At 34.2% G+C, this 22,120-nt stretch overlaps 1 protein-coding gene across 2 annotated transcripts; it reads right to left on the reverse strand.

Annotated features, from left to right (window-relative positions):
* Positions 1–447: 447 nt before the first annotated feature.
* Positions 448–21,706, reverse strand: LOC147069807 (uncharacterized). Of its 2 annotated transcripts, none has more exons than XM_085950570.1 (7): positions 21,497–21,706; positions 21,222–21,346; positions 20,051–20,165; positions 9,754–9,843; positions 4,431–4,594; positions 2,425–2,516; positions 448–1,571 (listed from the first exon to the last, which is right to left on the reverse strand). In XM_085950570.1, exons 1-7 carry the CDS (start codon positions 21,588–21,590, stop codon positions 1,376–1,378), a joined length of 876 nt encoding a protein of 291 aa, XP_085806696.1. In that variant the 5' UTR covers positions 21,591–21,706; the 3' UTR covers positions 448–1,375. The 2 variants fall into 2 exon arrangements, with proteins under 2 accessions (XP_085806696.1, XP_085806697.1); XM_085950571.1 differs by having other exon boundaries at positions 1,235–1,571; positions 9,754–9,831; positions 21,497–21,661.
* Positions 21,707–22,120: the final 414 nt, after the last annotated feature.

Genomic DNA, 22,120 nt, shown 5'->3' on the forward strand with positions numbered 1-22,120 from the left:
ACATTTTTTGCGTGAGGTTTTAAAATTTTATAAACATTAAATTGCATGCAAAGATAATATGTAATATAGTTGAAAAGTCAATATTCCATGATTTATATTTTATATTATGTTGTATTATACCCGTGTGTTTTTTTTTTATACTTACGTTTATTTATACGTTTTATATATTCCTTCATAGTAATTCGTAATTTATTGGTAAAACTCGCAATCGTCCTAACTAAAATATAATAATATATTATATTTTTTCATTCCGTGTGGACGCATCTTTACAAATATTTACGACTTTCAATAATGAGCTCGATTTATGACTTTCAAACAATTGGGGTGACACATGATGACATGACCATGAGTAATAAAAATAAATGACATAATCCAGAACACAAGTTCAAGTACATATTTAGAAATATTTCGACGACACATTATTTATTGTTTTCGGTTCGGTTTTTTGGTTGTCTTTTATTCCCGCAAACATGGTGTTGTAAAGATCGCGGTGAATATTCAACTTTACAAGGTAAATCACTCGGCGCACACTCGAACTCGAATGAAAATATTTTGTATGCCTAGTGCGCAGGCGCTGTAAAATACCGCGTAGATTTGAACTGATGCAATCGTACCGGCGAATCTCAATAGATCGAGAGGGTTCGAAAGATCGATGATTATGAAATTAAAACAACATATTTTTGACAAAGTTATATAGGTGGAAGTAGGCGGATGGATCGGGCTATTTTTTAATAAAATTCTCAATGCCGCATGAAAAATATTTCTTGCGTTATCCACAGGTCAAGGTTTGCGTATCTGACTGCTATACGGTCGCCCATGTGTTACGTACTAGCTGTATCCTACTGGAATACGGTCGCCGGGAAAGGGTTAATACTTAGAAAGATACAAAAATTATTGAGCTAAACATATTACGACAAATTATTTATGTACGCAGGTGGACTTCGATATCCGCCTGCGGAACAAGGAATGCTTGAATGTCTGAAAAAGAAAGTAAGTCACTTCTACATTAAGCACAAAACGGTTCCCACCCTGGAGGGACAAAGATGGAGCGTTATGATGAAGGGAAAAACCATGTCAGTTACTGTAGACACCTTGAAATATTTTTCACTGATAATATACTATATTATCTACATTATATTAGGAGTATGGTCTATTTCTTTTTACTGCCTTAGAGGTAAAAATTAGACGATTGACATAGACGCCAGTTCAATTAATACACAGATTATATTTATGGATGTTTTAGATATCGAATATGATCTTTTCAGCAGTTATTAAGGGCTTCATCACATTCACTCGTGCCTAGGAAACATGGTTATCATAAGACAGACAACTCGGTGAATGACTACACTAAATGAATCGGTGACAGTCGATAGTCTTATTGCCTCTGCCCCATTTTCACAACAATATCAATGTTATTTCTGAGCGTAGAAAGCTGCTCAAGCACACCATTGTGCATGTACTCAAACGGAATGTGCGCTGTGGAGGCTCGCATCTGGCTGGGCATCAGGGATATCATGGTGCCATCCTCCAGGGGAATGTTGCAGTTAGCTTGAGAGTCTATGGTGGAGATACTGAAACAGAGAAAAAACAAATAAGTACTGATAGTAGACAGACGTCAAGAATTTGCTATGCCGTTCATCGGTAGTGGAAGGACACATTCTTCTGGCATTGCGGTCACAACGAAATCACTTTGGAACGGTATTAGTGTCATTTGAAAATAACGATACCAACACCTAAACGAGTCGCCTACACTAGCAGAAAGATGCCGGGCGACGTGACTGGGTAGCATTGGGCATGAGGAACTCCTGTCTAATTAACAAATCGGCTGGACGAGCTCCCTGGCTTTAGGCTTCCAAGCAAATATATTGTGTCTGAACTGAATCCGGTGTGGGCATTCCAGGTGTGCTTATATGATGCATAAGTGGGGCTTGAAAGTTTCACCACTTTGCGAGTGTGGTGAGATTCAGACCATGGAGCACATCGTAGAATCGTGTAACATGTATGTCTTCCCTGGATGAGTTTCAGTCACACACCAGCCAAACCGGAAGCTCTTGTGTGGATTTGATGCCTTGCCAGTTTCACTGTGACCTTATTATACTTGTTCTATGATTTTGTTTTCTAAAGCAAAACGTTTAACTTATTCATTTATTTTTTTGCTATCGCTATGAATATATAAATATTTTATGAATAGATGTTGTAGTAGATGGATAGGACTTAGTAGACAACGCGACGCACTGATATTTCAAACCTTCGACAAATTCAGCCGAATCAGAAAATAGGGCACCGACTGAGGAGACTACGAGTCTCAATCAGAAACGATTGAGATGCGTTGCCTATCATATTGGTCTGTTTATCGATGTCAACAAACGTCGACATTACTGTGGAGAAATGACAATATCACCCAAAGTGATGTAGTATTGTTACCTATTAACTAGGAGTGGGCTTCCGGACAATGAAACAACCATTTCGCCTTGCCGGGGCCGTCTGAGAACAGTCATTGGAGTATTGGGGGTCACCTGAAACAGAAACATGGCATATATTACGAGGCCGGTTTGATTAAACAGTAAAATGTGTATGTGTGGATGAGCACAAAAAGACAGAAGCGAAACATTTTGTTATACTATAAATAATTGATCCCATCTTCCTTTCCACTAAAGTTCTATAGTAACAACATCTATCGACATAAAATAGAACTAACTGTATCAGTCTATGTGAAGCATCGAATGAAGCACTAGTCACAAGACAGTTGACTATAGTCCCGTCCACATACGCGCTTTCTTCCGCTCGTTTAATGAATTCATCACAATGCATGCGTCGTCTGCGCATTACCCATTTCAGAATGACCGAAAGTACTAGCGCAGGCAGATCCAACAGGCTTGACTTTCTTTTCAAGACTCCAGCATCGGGAAGGTTTGGGTTGTTCGTGGAGTTTTATTTTGACAGATGACGTTTACGAGGGTGAATATTAATTCAGACAAGAATATTTATCATTCGTGTAATGCAAAGTACACTGACTAGATGGCAGTAAACTAATTCCAAGACTGATTTTGTCGTTAGGACACACTCAATAATTATTATAAATGTGATTGAACATACATAACTTGAAAACGTCTCAGACACCAACTACAAAAGATCAATTTGAAAAAAACATGACGCCTTACAGGATTTGAACCCGTATATCCACTGGAATCGCGCAAATATGCTTTAACCAATTAAGCTACAGACCTCCTACTTAATTATGATAATTTAAACTAGTAGGTCCTACTTGAAATGGTTGTGCAATTGCTTTAAGTCAGACTAAAATATTACGATTTTATATTAGTATGTTCTATAGATTTTCGATAGTAAATTAAGGCATTTATGTATTGATTATACATAGGGTAGGTTTGGTGTTTTGGTGTTACCGGTCAAAACGAAATCAAAGCAATTCACCTTTTCCACCTTGTCAAATGTTGTATGTACAAAGACGTGCTTATGAAGTACGAATTGGCGGTGTATTCTGAAAGATTGGCAGTTCGAAGCCGATTGTGAAAATAATTTGTTTTTGATATTCAATTGGCTGTGATAGTAAAAGTTTATCGTTATGCATCTGCCGTGTTTAGTCTACAGGCGAAATTGCTATACCGTGCTTAAAATAGCTTCAGTTCAAAAATAAAGTGTTAAATTTCAAGCGACGTCTGGGGTGAATTAATACTAGTTAAAAATTAGATATTGGTGCATACAAGTTTGATACGGTCGACAGTTTCATATACCTTGGATCTCTTGTAACTCGACATAATGATATTACAGAAGAAATCAACAAGAGAATCATGTCTGCGAATAAATGCTACTTTGGTCTGTTAGGACATTTTAAGTCCCACTTACTATCTCGTCGAACTAAAAGCACTCTTTACAAGACACTTGTAAAGCCAGTGCTCACCTACGCATCGGAAACCTGGACATTAACTCTGCGAAATGAACGAGCCCTGAACATCTTTGAAAGAAAAATTCTCCGCCGTATATATGGACCGATCAGGGATGGCACCAATTGGAGGAGAAGATATACTGAGCTCTATGGGCTGTACGAAGATTGCAGCGCAGTTCAATCAATTAAGATTGGGAGACTGCGATGGCTAGGTCATGTGCACCGTATGAATGACAATGAACCGGCAAAGAGAGTGATGTCCAGCAATCCAATAGGACGTAGAAGAAGAGGAAGGCCAAAGATTCGCTGGTTGGATGGAGCTGCCAGTGACTGCCGTATTCTGGGGGTACCAAATTGGAAAGCGGCCACACTGGATAGGGACAGGTGGAGGGAGCTGTTGGAGGAGGCCAGGACCCACACCGTGTTGTCGCGCCCCTGATGATGATGATACAAACATTATGAAAGACAACAGGAAGAAGTAGGAAAAAAATGAGCTGAAAAGGAAGAAAAATCGAAGATATCTCACCTTTGGTGTAATAGGAGCGAACTGTGTTCCGCCGAAAGTCTTCGTGTTGACCGGCGTCCGATAGCAGTTCCGGACGGTACCCGAATTGGCACTGGAACTTCTCTTGCGGCCCTTCTTGCGCCATTCAGTGGGCGGGCCCATCGCCGAGCTAGAGTCGCAGTAACCTACGTTCGAACAGAACCAAATTAGATATAGACGAATCATTGACGTCAAAAGGTTTTTATTAATGAAAAATGTTTTCTAGTCATTCACGCAACCTTATACACAGTGTATTTTTGCAAGTGTTGACCTGTATCTCCCTGAACAATCTTAGAAATTGAGACCAGCATTCAATTGTTTGTTCTCCTACTATTAGTTTAATAACTGTGTTCAACTAAATCTCTCTAGATATTGATATATTCCACTTGCGTGAGTCGAGTTTATGTAGATATTATTTTATAAATTTGTAAGATAAGGCATATTTAGCCAACTCGGTGTACTTCCTTATTACTTATTTGATTTAATTTCGTGAACGTCTCGAGCTTATAATTTGTAATGTTGACTTGTAATTTTTTTAAAACAGATCCATACTCTGAATCTACACTGCAAGAAAATACCCAATGATTTGCTTGATGTACGAATCAAACGACATACGACTTTAGAATCAGAGATTCAGCCACCGGTCCACTGAGGCTTTATATTAAACCAATGCGATTACGATACAGTATATTTTACTCACCATCAGAGTAAACAAATGTTTAGGTATGATTTGACTGGCACCCCACGTGAAGCAGGGTGTAATTTGATTCCGCATCTGGCAAAAGTTACATGTTTCTTTTCGGTGTGTGTTTGATCCGCAGCATAGAATGGGTAACAGCTAACGGTCACTACCCACAAAAAAATTTCATATTGCCCTGCGTGCAAGCAAAAATAGTTCTATTTTTTTATAGGCACAGTTTATGAAGCAGAATATTGAGAATGATGAAATTCTATCCCAAAAGACATGCACATTACATTATACCTCACTGCTGCATGCCGAGCCAATTGACGTATTAACCGGAGATAAGATATCACATATATCTCGTTAGTACCTCTAAGTATTCTGTCTAATCAACATATTTAAAAATAGAACACATACTGACATTCATGCAAATCTATCCTAAATCCATTTTTTTCAAAACAAAAACTCTTTTTCGCATACAAAAAATAATTATTGGTGAGAGTTAGTTTATCAGTATGGCCTTATGGTCGAGAGGGTTCAGAAGAAATTCTTGAGATTCCTTTACTTGAGGTTGTACGGATACTATCCGTGGTTTTTATCCAACTGACTTTCTCTTAGGTATGCTTACATACTGCAGTCTGCAATATTTAGAAGAGATCTTTATTTAGCTACATATTTTTTTTCGACTAATACGAGGTATAAATGAGAACACTGCCATTCCGGGTAGTGTTGACCTGTGTGTCCCTCATAACTATCTTAGAAATAGAAAGCATCAGTTGTTTATATTCTCTCAAGGTGCAGAACCAACCCCGCCACTGGTAATGCCAATTGGGAGGGCGATAACTATGTTCAACCAAATTGCGTTGGGTGTTGATATATTCCACTTGCGTGAGAGTGAGTTTAGGTGGATGCTGTTATAAATTCTTAAAATAGGGTTTCCTTAGCAAACTCGGTGTACTTCTTTGAACTTCTATATAAATGTATAATTGTATTTTCACTGCTTTTGTATGTTTATATTATGTTCTCTTTTTATGTTTTCATTTTTATCGCTTTTATTACTTCTTTTTTTTCTTCTTTATAATAATGTTTCATGTCATGTTATGAACATGTTAAACTCATAATTTGTAATGTCCACAATATGTTAAAAAATAAATTGAATTGAATGATTTATTTTTAATGCAATTAAGTAAAAAAAATAAGTTTTTTTTTTTACAAATTATATTCCGGTGTTCGAATTTAGAACTAAGCTCATCACAGTATAAGAAGTATTGAATGATATGTACTTAATAACTTTTACTGGTGGATCTGTCCCTACTGCCAATTTTTTACGGCAGCTAAAATGTGTACGCTGCTTTAGATAAGAATTCTCAATACAGTATAACCTCGTTTTTACGCGCCCGGAATTCATGTTTTCCCGGCAATTGCGTGTAATTTTTTCAGTTCCGATGTATTTCAGTACATTTAATACCCGCATTTACGTTTTTCTTTCCCACGATTTACGTCGGAAATATTCAAAATATGCGAGTTACGCGCGCTTGACAAAGATTGGGTCGTGACATTCGAACGGCGTAAGGTGTTTGGAGGGAAAACTCTGTGTCTTTAGAACGGCGCACGGTGATTGGTCGGCGAGCGACACTGTGATTGGCCGGGTTTGGAGGTTCATCGAGGGTTTAAAAACCTACTTTACAAGCTTTGCTGATATTCAAGATGACACTTTTAAATGTTTATAAATAGTCTTGAAAGAGAAAGAGAGAGAAAACAAAAATGCAACAAATTAATATACATGATTTTTTTAATAAAAAGTAAAAAAAATTTCAATAAAAATTTTAATTGAATGTTGTTTTTTGATAAAACGTTATTTTTTAGAAACATAAAATTTAAATGTTCTTTTTTTCAATACCCCCCTTTTACATTTTCCCTCCAATTAGGTTTTTTTTTTCAGTCCCTTAAAAAACGTAAAATAGGGGTTATACTGTATTTAAGTGGGAACATTAGGAGAACAGCCAAAGATATGAACACACCATTAATGCAATGCAGGAAGCATTCATTTTTCAACTATGATTTAAATGAACATGTGTGGATGTGTTAGCAGAGAAAGATGATAATAATATTAAATAAAGACATGCTTTTATATTTTTACATAGGTAAAGTTAAATTTTCAGGCACATTCACCTGTATACGAAAAACTGCAGGGTCGTTTAAGAGAGCTATTTTTTTCTGTTGGTCAGCATTTCTCAATTAATTTTAGTGAATCAGTGGCGAGGGGTGGAGGTCGGCTGTTATGATTCGACATAAATAGTGCACACTAAACTTTGTCAGTCATACTTATTTGTTTTCATTGAACTAAAAATGTAATTTGCAGGTGGTGCTGGTTAGTTTTTAAAATTCAATTAAACCATGCCTAAACCGAACCATAATAGTGTATGGTTTTTCAGTCATACTTATTTGTTTTCGTTGAAATAAGAATACATATTACAGATGGTGTCGGTTAGTTTGTTAAAATTCATTAACCCATTGCAGACAGAATTAATTTTTCAGGATCACTTAAAAAGACACACTGATTACTAAAATTGATATAACTCATGTATTATTCATTCAATTCAAATAAATCTTTTAAATATTTATAGGTTTTGAATTTTTCTATTAAGTATTTACATTTTAAGTAAACTTTGTGTAAAAGTGGAATGAAAAAAACATGTCAAATATAGTTTTTTGGGTTTTTTAGCCTTTTTTTATACAAAATGACATAGATAAAAAAAGTACATGATAGAAGTAAATAATAAAAGGAAGATATACTAAAACTGGAGCTAAATATAATACTCTTCAAGATATTTAGAAGATAGAGAACCATTTTATGATTATAACTCTCAAACACCTCATACCTAGCGAACTGATCATTATTTTGACAAATTAACCCTTTTACTCCCACGGGGCCGATATTTCGGCCCACCATACCTATGCGAAAACTCCATCTGGGCCGATCCATCGGCCGAAAGTTTGGAACCAAATTTACGATTTATTCCAAATTTTTTCCCGTCATATTTCGTCTCGTGTAGACGAATCATTATATTCACTGTGTGTTGAGTGTGAGTAACATTTATTTTAGTGTCGGCTTTATTTATAATTATGTCACACCCTATTAATTCACAAGTCATAATTGCTCTGCTGTCGAACTTGAGACCAAAGAGGGTCATAAAAATAATAAAACATTATTTTTATGACACATTTTAAATTCTGATATTTCTTTTAGTTGTTTTATGATTCATATATCACATTACAAAATGAAGTTTATAATTTTTGAACTAACAATGGATGCCACTGTACTTTTGGTAAGATGGTGAAAAAATACATGAATATAAATATTATTATAAATGATTTAGTGCTTTGAGACTTATTTTTTGAAATTACTTCATTCCATATCAGTTAGTCGTCGATACTGTATCGAATTCTCTTGCGATTTCGTGAATTGAATAATATTCTTGAATACCTTGGACACTATACGATTTTTTTTGATTACTTTATAAAAAATCTATTTCATAGATAAATAATAATTTGTTTATTTTTTTTTCTGTTACTACATAAGGATAGATTAGATTATAAAATTTGATAAATCAATTATAAATAAAAAAATGTTTGTCACACTTGTTTTGTTGTTCAAACATAGTTTTATCCGTTCATTTCTAAATAAATATTGATACATTATTTTTTTCTTTTGTTTTATTGATGTAAACTATCAATATTATTACTTATTATTGCTTTATACACCATCGAGAACACACAAAAAAAGTTTCAAATTTTTAAAACATGTGTAGAATTAGTTATTTAAAAAAAACTAAATCGACGATTTTTTGTCAAAAAACGCTTGGGAGTTTTCGCATATGCTAGGCTAAATCAGCTGGAAGTAAAAGAGTTAAAATAAAAATAGATTTTATAAATCAAATATTTCTTAAAAAATATATTGGACTGTATATTACCAACATCATAAAATGATAGCTAAATCTATTATTAAGTAATTTCAACTTTAAAAAAATCAAAATGATTAAATTTTTTTGATTTTCATCATGTCCTGCATCCTGTAACACCGGCGCCGATAGGGTGCGATGGGTTAACTATCTATACCAAACCATAATCGATATGTATCGCTTAAAGGCATAATTTTAGATACATTATAAATAAATGAATATTTTTTGACTATAATCTACTATGGTTTGAATTAGGCAGGGCTGAATTATATTTTAAAAACTAAAAACACTATCTACACATTGTAGTATTAGTTCAATGAAAACAAATATGTTTAACTGACAAAGTTTAGTGTGCACAATTTATGTCAGATCTTAACAGCCTACCTCCACCCTTCACCAATGATATGTACATTGTATGACATAACGAAGCCCCCATAAATATCTAAGCATAACACATATGTGCCGCAAAAGGTTTTTTTTTCGTTTTCATATTATGTAGCCACATTTGCTTGTTTGTCAGTGCATTTTGATACGTTTTCTATACACGGCGGAATACAAAAAGCACCGTTTATTCGTTTGAGGGCAGATGTATCTCGGTTTTTACTAGGCTACATTAATGGTCACAATGCGAATCAAAGATGAAGAGCCAAACAGGACTTACCCGAGGTGGCAGTGGCGTTGGACCTGGACAGACTCCTGGAGAGGCGCATGTTCTTCTTGTACTTCGACCGGCCCGCGTCTGTAACGTAGCCTGCGTACCGTCAACGCGCCATCGACAGCCAACCCCACGAAAGCCGACCGCCCCACAAGGAGGAAGCAAGACACACGCCACCATAGTTAGTTACAAGGGAAAATGGACATGATTCCTTACACAATACTAAATCATGCTTACATTGCGACTTAAATTAAATGAAACGTAAGGCGAGAAATAGTGCATCGTGTATTTATATATTTGGACTACGTTATGCATTTATAGCAATAAATTTTGAGTTTTTATTAATTAATACGTAAAGAATGTGAATTTAATGTGAGGCTCCCCAACAGCTATGCAGCGGAGCCTCACGTTAAACTTGTCGGTCTCTACTTTGATATATAAAATCAGTTTAAGTCAAGAATCCTATCCCAACATACAAAAAATTTGATGTACAATACATTAACCAACCTATACTGATATACGGGTCAAAGTGTTGGAACTCTCACCAAGGCCTATGAGCGTGCACTCAATGTATTCGACAGAAAAGTGCTGCGTAAGATATACGAGTCGCCTAGTTTCCTAACTCACATTTTCCAAAAGTCAAATTTCTAATAAATCATAAAAAAAACACTAGAGCACTGTTTTTCGTAATCACAAAATAGTAATGAAAAATCATTTTTAAAAAGTATATAATATATCCGATGGCTCAGTTCCACAGTACGATAAGTCAAATATTTTATGTTTTGAGTTATGCTAGCCATTATATTTGTATATCGCTCCACTTCAGTTCCACAAAATTACAACTTGAAAAAAATACTCCTCATCCTGTCATCCTCGTAGGGCCGACGTTCTTATCACTACTCTACAAGTCAGTTTAGGTGAGTCAAAACTCTGATAAGCCATTACTCAAAACTACTAATTCCTAGTTAGTTCCTAGTAGCACTATGGAACTGAGCCATATATATTATAAATCCCATCTCCTTAAAGATATAAAATTCACCATGACAATGCGAGAAACAATACAGATTCTTGATTTGTTAGAAAGACGTTAGGGCCAGAATATAATTTAGTAAAAAGTGATTTTTGGAAATGGTTTCTACATAAATTAAAGGTGATAAAGTTGATATCAAACTATTGCGTTTAGAATCACTAAAATTGTTACATTGTTAACTAAAAAAGTGGGTAAATTGAAAAATGTGAATTATGACTAGGCAACGCATTTGGGCCGATATTAGAAGTAAGCGAATGGCACATACGACATAACCAGGAGCATGTCATATCACGGAGAATATTAAAGCTTTACATGATCCATAATCGACTGTGGATACGGTGAAAAAAAAAATATTTGTAAAAATGCAATAACAGATATGGCCAATTCTCAATTTTAAAATGGCGACATTTATAATAATACTATTCTTTGCTATTAATATATTTTATAATATGATCATGAAATTGTTGATTTATAAGTAGAGAAAAAAACCATCATAATGACATATGAAGCGCTTACTTTCAAAAGTGGCTAAAACGGTTTTTCGAGCATTTTGAGTTAATTATATATTTGTTTACCATAGTATGGTCTGAGTTTTAATTAAAAAATTCAGCTAAATACGTCCATATTAATTATTAAAACTCTAGCTTAGTTTCAAAATCGGCTAAAACGGTAGTAAAAGATAAGAATTGCATAAAACCGTTTTAGCCGCTTTTGAAATCAAGCGCTTCATATATACACCGTTCCAACAAAGTTCAAAGATTGTCCAGGCTTAACTTCCATTCTCCAAATACATAATATATTGGACCCTTAAGACTTTGCCACTTGACTCTTGTGTATAGGTTACGCCGAATGTGCGAAATTGACTATTACATGAGATGGGCAAAATTTTGCCTAATTCAAGTAATAGTTAAGCCTGTTGCCTTATTCATGAATTAGGTAAATTATCTGCCGAGTGCGTGAATCCGCCAGGGTATGGAATTCTTAAACTGTCAACATGACAGTAGAAAAAGTAAATTTAATACGGATGGTTTTATTAGTTATAATTGGACATAATATAATATTATTATTATTAGGTTAGGTTAGGTTTTGTAATTCTGAATTCAACTGAATGTCCATTTTGAGGTTAGCTAACAAGTGTCAACAAACTATCACAAACGCACAATCGACCATTGCACGATTGAAACCCAAGCACGAATCAAATCGCGAAAATACCTTTTAATAAAATTCTTCCTTTATCATATTATGGTTCTAGATTTTTTTTGCGCATAGTAAATGGATATGCACGTCATTGTAGTTTTTGATTGGTATATTTTTATATTACAATCAATGACATTTGACACATTTGGTTAGTTTGATTAGTTGCAAAAAACACCACCGGAGCGCGATTATCTATTTTGACCATAGATGATATACGTAAATTTTGACCAATGCATGAGCATTTGACACATTTAGTTTAATTGCAAAAAATACCATCGTAGCGCTACTATCTAATTTATCCAATGCATGAACTAGGCAGAAAAATTACTGCCGAATTCACGCACTCAGCAGATATTTTGTCTAATTCATGAATAAGGCAACGGGCTTGCATTTTGCATGATTTAGGCAAAATTTTGCCCATTTCATGTAATAGTCACTTTCGCACATTCGGCGTAACATATATACCAAAATCGCATATATTTGGATTCAATCTTCAAACGTGATCGACTCATATTTAAGAACTGGGGTGAAGATAAATGCATAACGAGGTCTATTTTACCAACAGTAAGATGAGTATGATTTATATTTATTAGTGAATGCACAATGGATACGTTTGAATACATTGGTAAGCTCAACACTTCATATCTGTATTTCCTTAGGGCCGGATGCTTAGTTATATTCATGTAAGTAAATGCCTTGTGGGCCGCATAACGATTGGCTCTGTCCAACATAGCTGTTGAAATACGTTTCATACAATATAGAAATCAAGTAAATATAGTATTAAATGTCGCTCACTCGTTTCTGACCAAACAAAAATGTAATGAGTACCGATTATCTCGGTACTGTGATGGTAAATGGTTATAACTGCTGTTTACACAATTTTACAGGAGACCAAAAACAAAGTTTTGAAATCAGTCGGTTAGTTTATAAGATATTTTTAAGTATTTTATATCAAAATAAGCGGAATTAGCATCCCAACACAAAACTCTAATCATTTATTTTAATAAGATTGCAGTTTTATTGTTATCTTGTATTTTAAGCAGATATATCTTCTTGCCATATTAACTTTTTTTCACATTAATTGGTCAGCAGATATCTTTTGACGTTACTTTGTGACCAATAAAGTTGCAGCTCTAATATTTTGCGATATCAAAGAAACTTAAAAAGTGAATATTCCAGTTATAACCGTCTGCCATCACAGTACCGATCTGCAAAAACATGAAAAACTGTTAAATGTGAAACTGATTATGACTGTTATTCAAACTATTGAAACCAGATTGATTTTTTTGTATGTGGGCATTTTCGCCAAAGTTTGTACATTGCGTTTTTGGCATGTCCCATGACTTTGATTGATTTTTTCATAGTTATTATATTATAAAATGTTGGAAAGTTATGTACTTTTAACATGCAAATTTATTAATTTACTCTATTCAATCAGTTAAATACAACTATCTGACCTGTATATATTTTTAATTGATTATTTAGATCGAAAGGTAGTGCGTTTTTACCATGTCCCACCCATAAATTCAAATAAACAAAGTCTGATTTCGTCATTAATTTTGAGTGTGTAAAATTAAATTCGTAGTGTTTTCAACAGCTTACATTATATATTTTTGGAAAATATATAGTTTTTTCGTAAATTTGTACCAATATTGAAAAAAAATCACGTTTAAAGTGTGTCCCAGGATATTTGAAAAAGTGGAACTCCACATTCCGTTACCACGATTTTAGCATGAAGGCGAAAAATTTTCACTATAAATATGTTTTTTTTTAATGTAGCAACATTTTTGTATAACACTGATCGCCATGTACACTTTAAATTGTTGGTGTGTGTCGGTATCGCTATCGGAACAGGTTGCTTTCTGGGTTGGTCATTTAAGAAGTTCCACTACTGTTACCACGATTTATAAGGTAAGAAAACACATATTTCTATTTCACATACTACACATATGGAGCTTATCTTTCATACTACAGATATAATAAAACATATCGCAGGTTTAACAATAAAACTAAGCTAAATTTTGGCTTCAAACACTTCTGAAACAGAATCCGTTACTTCCACTCCGAAACTATATTGGTGGTAACGTATATGTGGAATGTAAAAGTAACGAAATGGCATGCATAAAGTTGGGTTTACAGTGTGTGTTTAGTTCTTCATAGATTATAAAAAAAAATATTTTGTCTGTTCGTATGAAAAACAAAAATATTTTCATTAAAAAATATAGAAAATAACCTGACTATAATATAATAATATAATAAAGATTAAAAAAGTATGTGATATGTCTGAATACGCAAAAATAGCGCACATAAAAGTATGGAGATAAAAAAAAACAACAGAAGGAAAAGAAAAAACACCAGACTGAAATAATTGCGAGACAGGCACTGGCTCTGTCATACTCTTTCTGTTATACGCCACCAAAATTTTAAAACTTCTCCATACATTTTAGGCATAGAAATTTATAAAAATGTATGAAAAAGTATTTTTTTGTCACGTTTAACAGAAATGTGTACTCGATTAGATTTAATACCTAGAACTGTAGGTATTCACGAAATGTCAGAAAAGTACGTCTTGATTACAATCAACATGTATAGCTACATTTTATGTTGATGAATACAATTAAATTTCAAGACAACATAAAGTCGAACTTGGTTATTACGAGGAAGATGGGACCGACTGAATTTGCTTGTTATAAGCGTTACTCGTTATATCAGAGAATAGGTATTTTTAAATGAGCATGTCACATTACACAAAAAGCCGAAAATAAAAAATTTGGAAACCATCGTAAAAATCCCCGAAACGAGCATGGCATTCATAAACTACAAAAGAAGTTGTTTATTGTAATTAACGCTGGTAGGTACCTACGGACTTCACAAACCTTGGATTTTTCAACCATATGCGTGGATACTTTTTTATTATTGTCGGTGAAACACCAATAAGGTAGGTACTTAGACACTTTACTAGTGTCATAAACGTAATCCGACCCCGGCGGCATCCTGTCCAATCGGATTTTATTGCTTAGGGTCGAAATGTTTTAAAACGGTCGACACATTAACAGTATTTTAGCTCGGTATATCCGATAAGTTGCTCGTTATAACAGTGAAAAAATTAAATGTATGGCGAAAATCATAAACCAATTGTCAACAAATGTTTCGTTATTACATCCGAGATCTCGCTATGTCAGAGATCGTAATAACCGAGTTTGACTATAATTATTTTCGTAAAAGTTATATACTCCGTGCCGCGCTAGGAACTCGCGTCTGAATCCCTTGCTGATTTTTTTTTTCATATATTGTTAATTTGCTTAAAAATATTTTTTATCTGAGTTACAAATAATATAAATGCCAAATAAAGTTATGGTAATGTATAGTGTGTCAAAATTATTACCTACCTTATTTTACAAGTATTGTGAAATTTATTATAAAATATGTCTATTTTAGTGATTAAGTTTGATTTGTTTTGTTATTTTGACGCACGTTGAATATTTATCTGTCTATCAAAAAATTCAAATAAATTTCATAAAACAAAAATTTGTTTTTATGGTAACATGTAACTTAAGCTTTACAAATTACACTCCGTTACCATTTCGTTCCATTCCGAAAATGTCCCCAAAAAAGTTGAACGTTAACTATTTTTCATTTGATTATTAAATAACGAAACTTATTTATTTTTCCAATAAAATTTAGTAAAAGTGATTATTGTCTTTAAAAAAATAGCAGAACGAACATTGATTGGTTTTTTCAAATACTAAAGGAAAAATGCTCTGCCATTATAGACATAGGGTAACGGAGGGGAACGAAATGTGCCCAAGAATTAAAATTCAATAATATTTTTTGACTATTTGTAGTTTTATTTTGAAGTGTATGGTTTTTTTAATCTAATAGAGCTCTTTTAAGTGATAAAAAGTGTTTCATTCATGTTTTAAAAGCTAAGTTTCGTAGTCACGGAACGGAAACTTATTATGCCCAATTTCATAATAAAAATGATATAAATATTGTATTAATCAATATTTTGCTGAAAAATTGCTATCACCAATTCAGCAATAGAACAAGGAATCTGCTAGCTATATAAAAATGGTTAATTTGAGTGAAAAAATAATATTACCCAAATTTCAAACATGTACAAACTTTGGCGAAAATGCCCATGTACATACATCAACTACTACGCTGTTTCAGTACTTGCGATTGAAATAGTGTAGTTTGAATGCAAAAGACACTCCGCGTACGTTGGCCATATTACAGTTCACCGTGAGCTATTGTATCAGAAATAGATGGCCGTATATTATTAAGATCAAATTCATGTCTTCAAAAATCAGTAATAAAACCCACCGGAATACAAGGGAAGGAGATCAACAGAAGAAAATAGGTAGGTGAGTAAATTGGAAATACAATCATATCGTATATATTTATATAAAATTCTAATCGATTGAAAAGTATGTTACCAAATGACAGTGTTATTATCAGATATTTGATACCAATTAACATCAATATTGAATGTAATAAAATTGGAACATTACTGTCTGCAATGCTCCACGAACAATGCGTCTTTTTTCTATCTCAATGCTATACGGCCATCTCTTTCCAGTACAGCAGCTTACGGTGAACTGTGTTACAGCAAAATGTAATACGTACAATTTACAGGTAACCTGAATCAATAGTGTGTGCATTCATTCAATTAAATCATTGTGAAAAGAAACATTTAATCTTTATTTCTTAATTTTAGTTCATATCGGGCGATTTTGAAACTTTTACCATTGTATGTCAATGAGAAAAAAATGTTTAAAAACATTACAGTAAATGGTAATTTTTTCATTGGCTTTACAATTCTTTCCGGACAGATATTTTTATGAAAAATGGATGTTAGCCATTTGCTCCATATATTAAATCTATGCTCTGGGTCCAAACAACATGTAAATTTATCAGACCCGGGATTCAAACCTGACATGGGAAAATATACAGATTGAAGCTTCCGGGGAGTCCCGTTGACGCATTGCCCGTTCCGATAATCTTACCAATGTAAGCAAGCTACACATATTCATGAACATGAAGCAGCATGCACACATAAAGAATAATGAATCTAGACAATTTCAATGCAACAATAAGGTTGCAAAGAGTTTTGAGTATACATATAGAGAGCCATTACAACTTTTAGCATTACAGTAATCAATGGCATTTCTGGAGGATTTCTAGTGCAGTTGAAATGGTAACCACAGAAATAAATTAAAAACTTTATAAATTGGCACTTGATGTTTCGGTAATATTCGTAAAGCCCAAATTCCATTGGCAGATTGCGTCTGGCCCGATCGTCTGCCACGACTGTCAAACTCTATTCTCTATGGTTTTCAAGGATCGTAAGCAATCGGGACGAAAGTGGAAAATTTTCTATTATTCCGTCGTGCGATCCATTCATTATCAAGCGAAGACTGCCGAAAGCGTACGAAAATAGCCGAATTCGCGCCTGCTCGCGAGCCATGCAAACAGTCGTTCATTTCATTCTACTTCTCGATTTCAACTGAACAACTACAAGATGGCGAAAACCAAAAATATATATGGAGTATCACCGAGAACACAGTCCTCGCCGAATTAATACACGCCAAAGATATAGTGTGAAACGTAAAAAACCCGCTATATTCAATGGCGATCACGCTGTTCTTCAGTTAGCCAACTTTTGACCCAGTGTTTTCGTTTACGGCGAGTCCTGACCGCCTGAGCCAGTTGAAATATAGCCATACTCGCTACAATAAATTAGTCTTTGGATTATTTGATTTCGATATTCGAATTACTCAATTGGTTTGGAGATTCAAGCTCGCCCAGTTATTCATGATGTAAATTAACAATCTGTATACAAACTTTCTATAAATGTCAAACGGCCGCGTAAATTTTAACAGATGCTCGCTAGGTTTGACAGCTGACAGCTCAGTTTTTTTGACGTAAAATTGCGCGGGAATGCGTTCAGTGTAGCCACCAATCTAAGAAATATCTAGTTTTCGTTCAACCTATATTTTTAATAATAGCAACACTATGTTTATTTTAAACCAATCAAAAGCAAGGACAACGCGATTGAATCGTCGCGTGTAATTGCAAATAGTGTAAAAACGTTGGCGACGACGGTCGGCGTGGATCGTTGGATCGGGTTGGGTCTGCGCGTCTGCCAATGTAATTAAGCCTTATGACATATGTGATTTTTGCGGTTGTTTATCAAAATCAGTGTCTTTCAACTTTCTGTCTTAAGCGGCATACATGCTAAATCAAGCATTGATGTAATACCTAATAATTGTTTAATAAATAAAATCATTTCTAGAGTTCAGTTAAAGAAAACCTAACCGTTTTTTTTTTTTTTTTTAAACGGTACTGACATGTTCAAACACGCGCGTTAACATGATCTTACTTCCTACTTCATTTATAGTTTGTCAATTTATGGCTACGGCCGTATGTTGTAGCTTAACCACTGGGAAATGCCAATAGAAATGGCGTATTTCAAAAAAATACTACCTTATTCTTAGGTCAATAATTAATTATTATAAAGCAATCATTATTCGTAGGATGTTTATCACACTTGAATGGTCAAAGACATAGCTTATAATCAATGTGTTAATCGTGCCCATTTTTTGAATAATAAAATGCCTAATTCTTATCAAATTTGGGATCTCAAAAAAATATAATTTTTTATCGTAAATATGTCACTGTATAATGTTAACATTAATTTTACTAATGGTTTTGTAAATGCGTTTAAAAATTAATAAACCCAAAAAATCTTAACACCACTGCACATGGATGTACTGAAATATGACTATATTCTAAAACATTGGAGCAAGAGGTTTAAAAGAATACTATTTTATGTAATAAAAATACTTTATGCAGTCATCAAATCGCACCGTGAGTGTAAAACCAAGGCATCTGCAAATTTTTCAATTTCGAGATTAAATGCAAAACAACTGCAAAAGTCGTGAACTTGATAATGTAAAAGTGAAGTAACTGAAAGAACATGCAATATAATAATGTAGATATAAACCAAATATTATGGTTTTTTTCGAAACTCTATTTCTCCTAACAAAACGAAGACTTCAAACCCTAATATATAAAAAATATGTCTTGCAGATGCCTTGGTTTTACACTCACGGTGCGAAATGTTTAAAATAAATATAAAGGATAGTAAGGCTTCAAAATTATATAAATAGATTATCTACAACGTTTAAGGAATGTCCAGGGTAATGCTCTGAAAATACCATAAAAGCTCCATTTTAACCTATGCTGAGCATGTGGGCCCTTAAGAGGAAACTTTAGCGAAACACAAAACATCGCTGTGTTTCAAACCACTTTTCCGTATAACAAACATCATTTAAATAATGCAAAATACAAAGGCTGTTAAAAAAGTGTTTGACCTTTGTTTTATCCGAGGAAACAAATGAAACACGAGACGTCCCCTTTGTTGGGGAGATGAAGGGTAACTTCATACACGCGTGTAAAGTTTTCATGCATAGATCAGTCATTGGCAGTCAGCTTGTAAATGAGAGTCTACTTGGCGTCCGTCGGATTTTCATTTCATGCAAAATGACAGATGTTTGGCGATACCGACGCGGAAACCATTCGGAAGACTTAGCAGGTTTTCAGTGATGATGCCACGGGCATTACAAAAATTTTGAAGTGGTGCAGATGTACAGAACAGAAGCGAAATTAGATTTGTGGCTATTCTCCAAATTGAAATTGCTGCTGAAAGGGACCCAATTTGAGTCATGTGAAGACATTATGTATTCCATTTCCAAAGAGGTGTTTCAGAAACATTTCCAACAACGGTGGGAACGCTGGGAGAAATATGTGGAACCCCAAGAAAACTCTTCTCATAGAGATTTGGGTTTCAGACCTCTACGTAAGTAATTGTATTTCTTCTGGACAAAAATCATAATTATACTTTTTGAACAGATCTTGTATGATTCATTCGAAAATTAGTCTGTGAATATTAAGTAAATAATTTTACGAATTTTTGTAGATTTGAAAGCGACCGTAAACACTGCAATTTTTTGCATTACGTGAAACTTCGCCAAAGACTTATTCTTATTACTAATATAAAAATGAATATACCATCATCTCTATTACTGGATACAGATCTCTGGCTGGACATGGACTTGATGGCCGATGGATGAGAGAATTTGTCAGCGATGGGAGGTGTGATGTTTGCTTTGGCGTATTCGTCACGCTGAAATGAAAAACATGATTTAATCTACGGAGAAGTCCCATTTATCATGGTTTTTTTTGAAATTTTGATAAATTGAATTAAGTTTCCATTGTGCGCTGAGTTTTTGCGCGGTTCGCCGGCCGTCTCGAAAAAGGCAAGAAATCACGGGTCTATTTACTGGTTCTCCGCCACCGCTCGCTGTCATCTGTCAGTGAGCGCAGTGTTGCCAACCGAACTATAATTATAGTACATTTTGGTTTGCGTACTATTAAAAAAGGATAGTACGTCCAAAAATACCACAATTTTGAAAAAAGGAATTAATTGAATTCGCCGGTTGTGCGAATATTCCCCATTGCTTATTTCATTGCGTTTAAAAGTTGTCTATAATGTCGATGTTTAAAGATCCGTAAAATGTTCGTACTTCAAGCACAGCAAATCGTAATAACGTGAAGCGAGGGAACTAGTAAGTATAATCTATATAATATAAATAATATAAGATCTCAGTGTGCGATATTAGTCTATGGACGTAGTCGTGCGTTGTATACTCTAAAAAAACTAACGTGACAGTTAATGACCGGTGTTAGCATTTTTCGGTCGTAAGAGGTGTTTTAATAAAGCAGGGCATCGCAATTTCTCGAATTCTCCGTTATGATTATGTGACAAACAAAAAACTTACATTTTCAACACGTCTTATAATTTTTGCCGAAATACTAGGTATAATGTCTTGGGCCGCGTACTATAATTCGATGACAAAAAGATAGCTGAATTCCAAAATGGCGACTGACAGATAAAGACGACGGAGAACCAGTAAAAAGCACCGAAATCACTAATTGTAAAGTATGTAGTTGTTCTCTAAAATTGTCTTTTGTTGGAGCCTCAGTAACGCAGTGGCTGCACGTTTGTTTGGTAATAACTGGAAAGTTGGCGTGGTTCTGACGCCGAATCGACAAGCAATTGGCGATTTAATCTGTAAACAATGACACGATACGGCCGAATGTGTAAAAATGGAAAGTCATAACAAAGAACTACCAATCAATTAAGAAAAATTGATGATTGATATTGATGAACTTTACTTACGATTTGCTGTACAGTTTTGCTCAGATCTGCGTCCCCGATTTTAGCAAGGCACACTTGGTAGGTGTCTTTATATTTCTCTATCTGAGCTGTAAAGTCCCTTTCCAGTTTCTGTTTTGACGTAGCGGCTGAAAATAGTATTCCAAAATTGGTTAAACGTTCATCATAACTAAAAAACAGGAGTGGAATTGAGTGAAAGTTGAAATAAATCAACTGAAATATGGTTGCAATTTAACTTGTTGCAGTTTTACATGGTTGTCAAAATATTTTCTACTTACCGTATAAGTGAAAAGCATGAAGTATTTTATCTCTGTCGGCATTAGGTAAAATTACATTGTTAGATTTGGTCTTCTTAAGCTTCGTACGCGGCATATTGAAGTGGTATTTTGGGTAATTAAGTAGTTTCAAAGCGAGTAAAGCGACAAGTTTTGTTCAAGAGTAGGTACTTTGTCAAACTTTCGTTAAATTTTCAAACGCCGATCGATTGCAACAGACAATATAGGTAAATACATATTAGTCTATGGTACATATTATGGTTTTAAATTATTTCTGAAACAAAACTAAAGTACCTAGGTACCTAAGTACCTACCTACATGGATACGTGGTTATTAATTTTAAAGCTACATATTTTTAAATTATAGTATTAATTCACCATTATTAAAGATATGCCTAGGTAGTACAAAAATAATTATAATAATAATACCTACCTACGATTGGCAGAACTGATAGAATAGAGTCGAATTATTACACTACAATCATACAATCACAGAAACACCAAACTTTCACATTTTTTTAAATGTAAAATGGATCAAGTCGGATCAATAGATGGAAGGGATTGGATTGATCGCGTCATTCCGTAAAATGTAGAAGTAAATGCTTTTTTTTATTTCACTCTTTTATTG

Source organism: Rhyacophila brunnea, unplaced genomic scaffold (assembly GCF_057557595.1).
Source record: "Rhyacophila brunnea isolate RB1 unplaced genomic scaffold, BYU_Rbru_1.0 scaffold_23, whole genome shotgun sequence".
Taxonomy (NCBI): domain Eukaryota; kingdom Metazoa; phylum Arthropoda; class Insecta; order Trichoptera; family Rhyacophilidae; genus Rhyacophila; species Rhyacophila brunnea.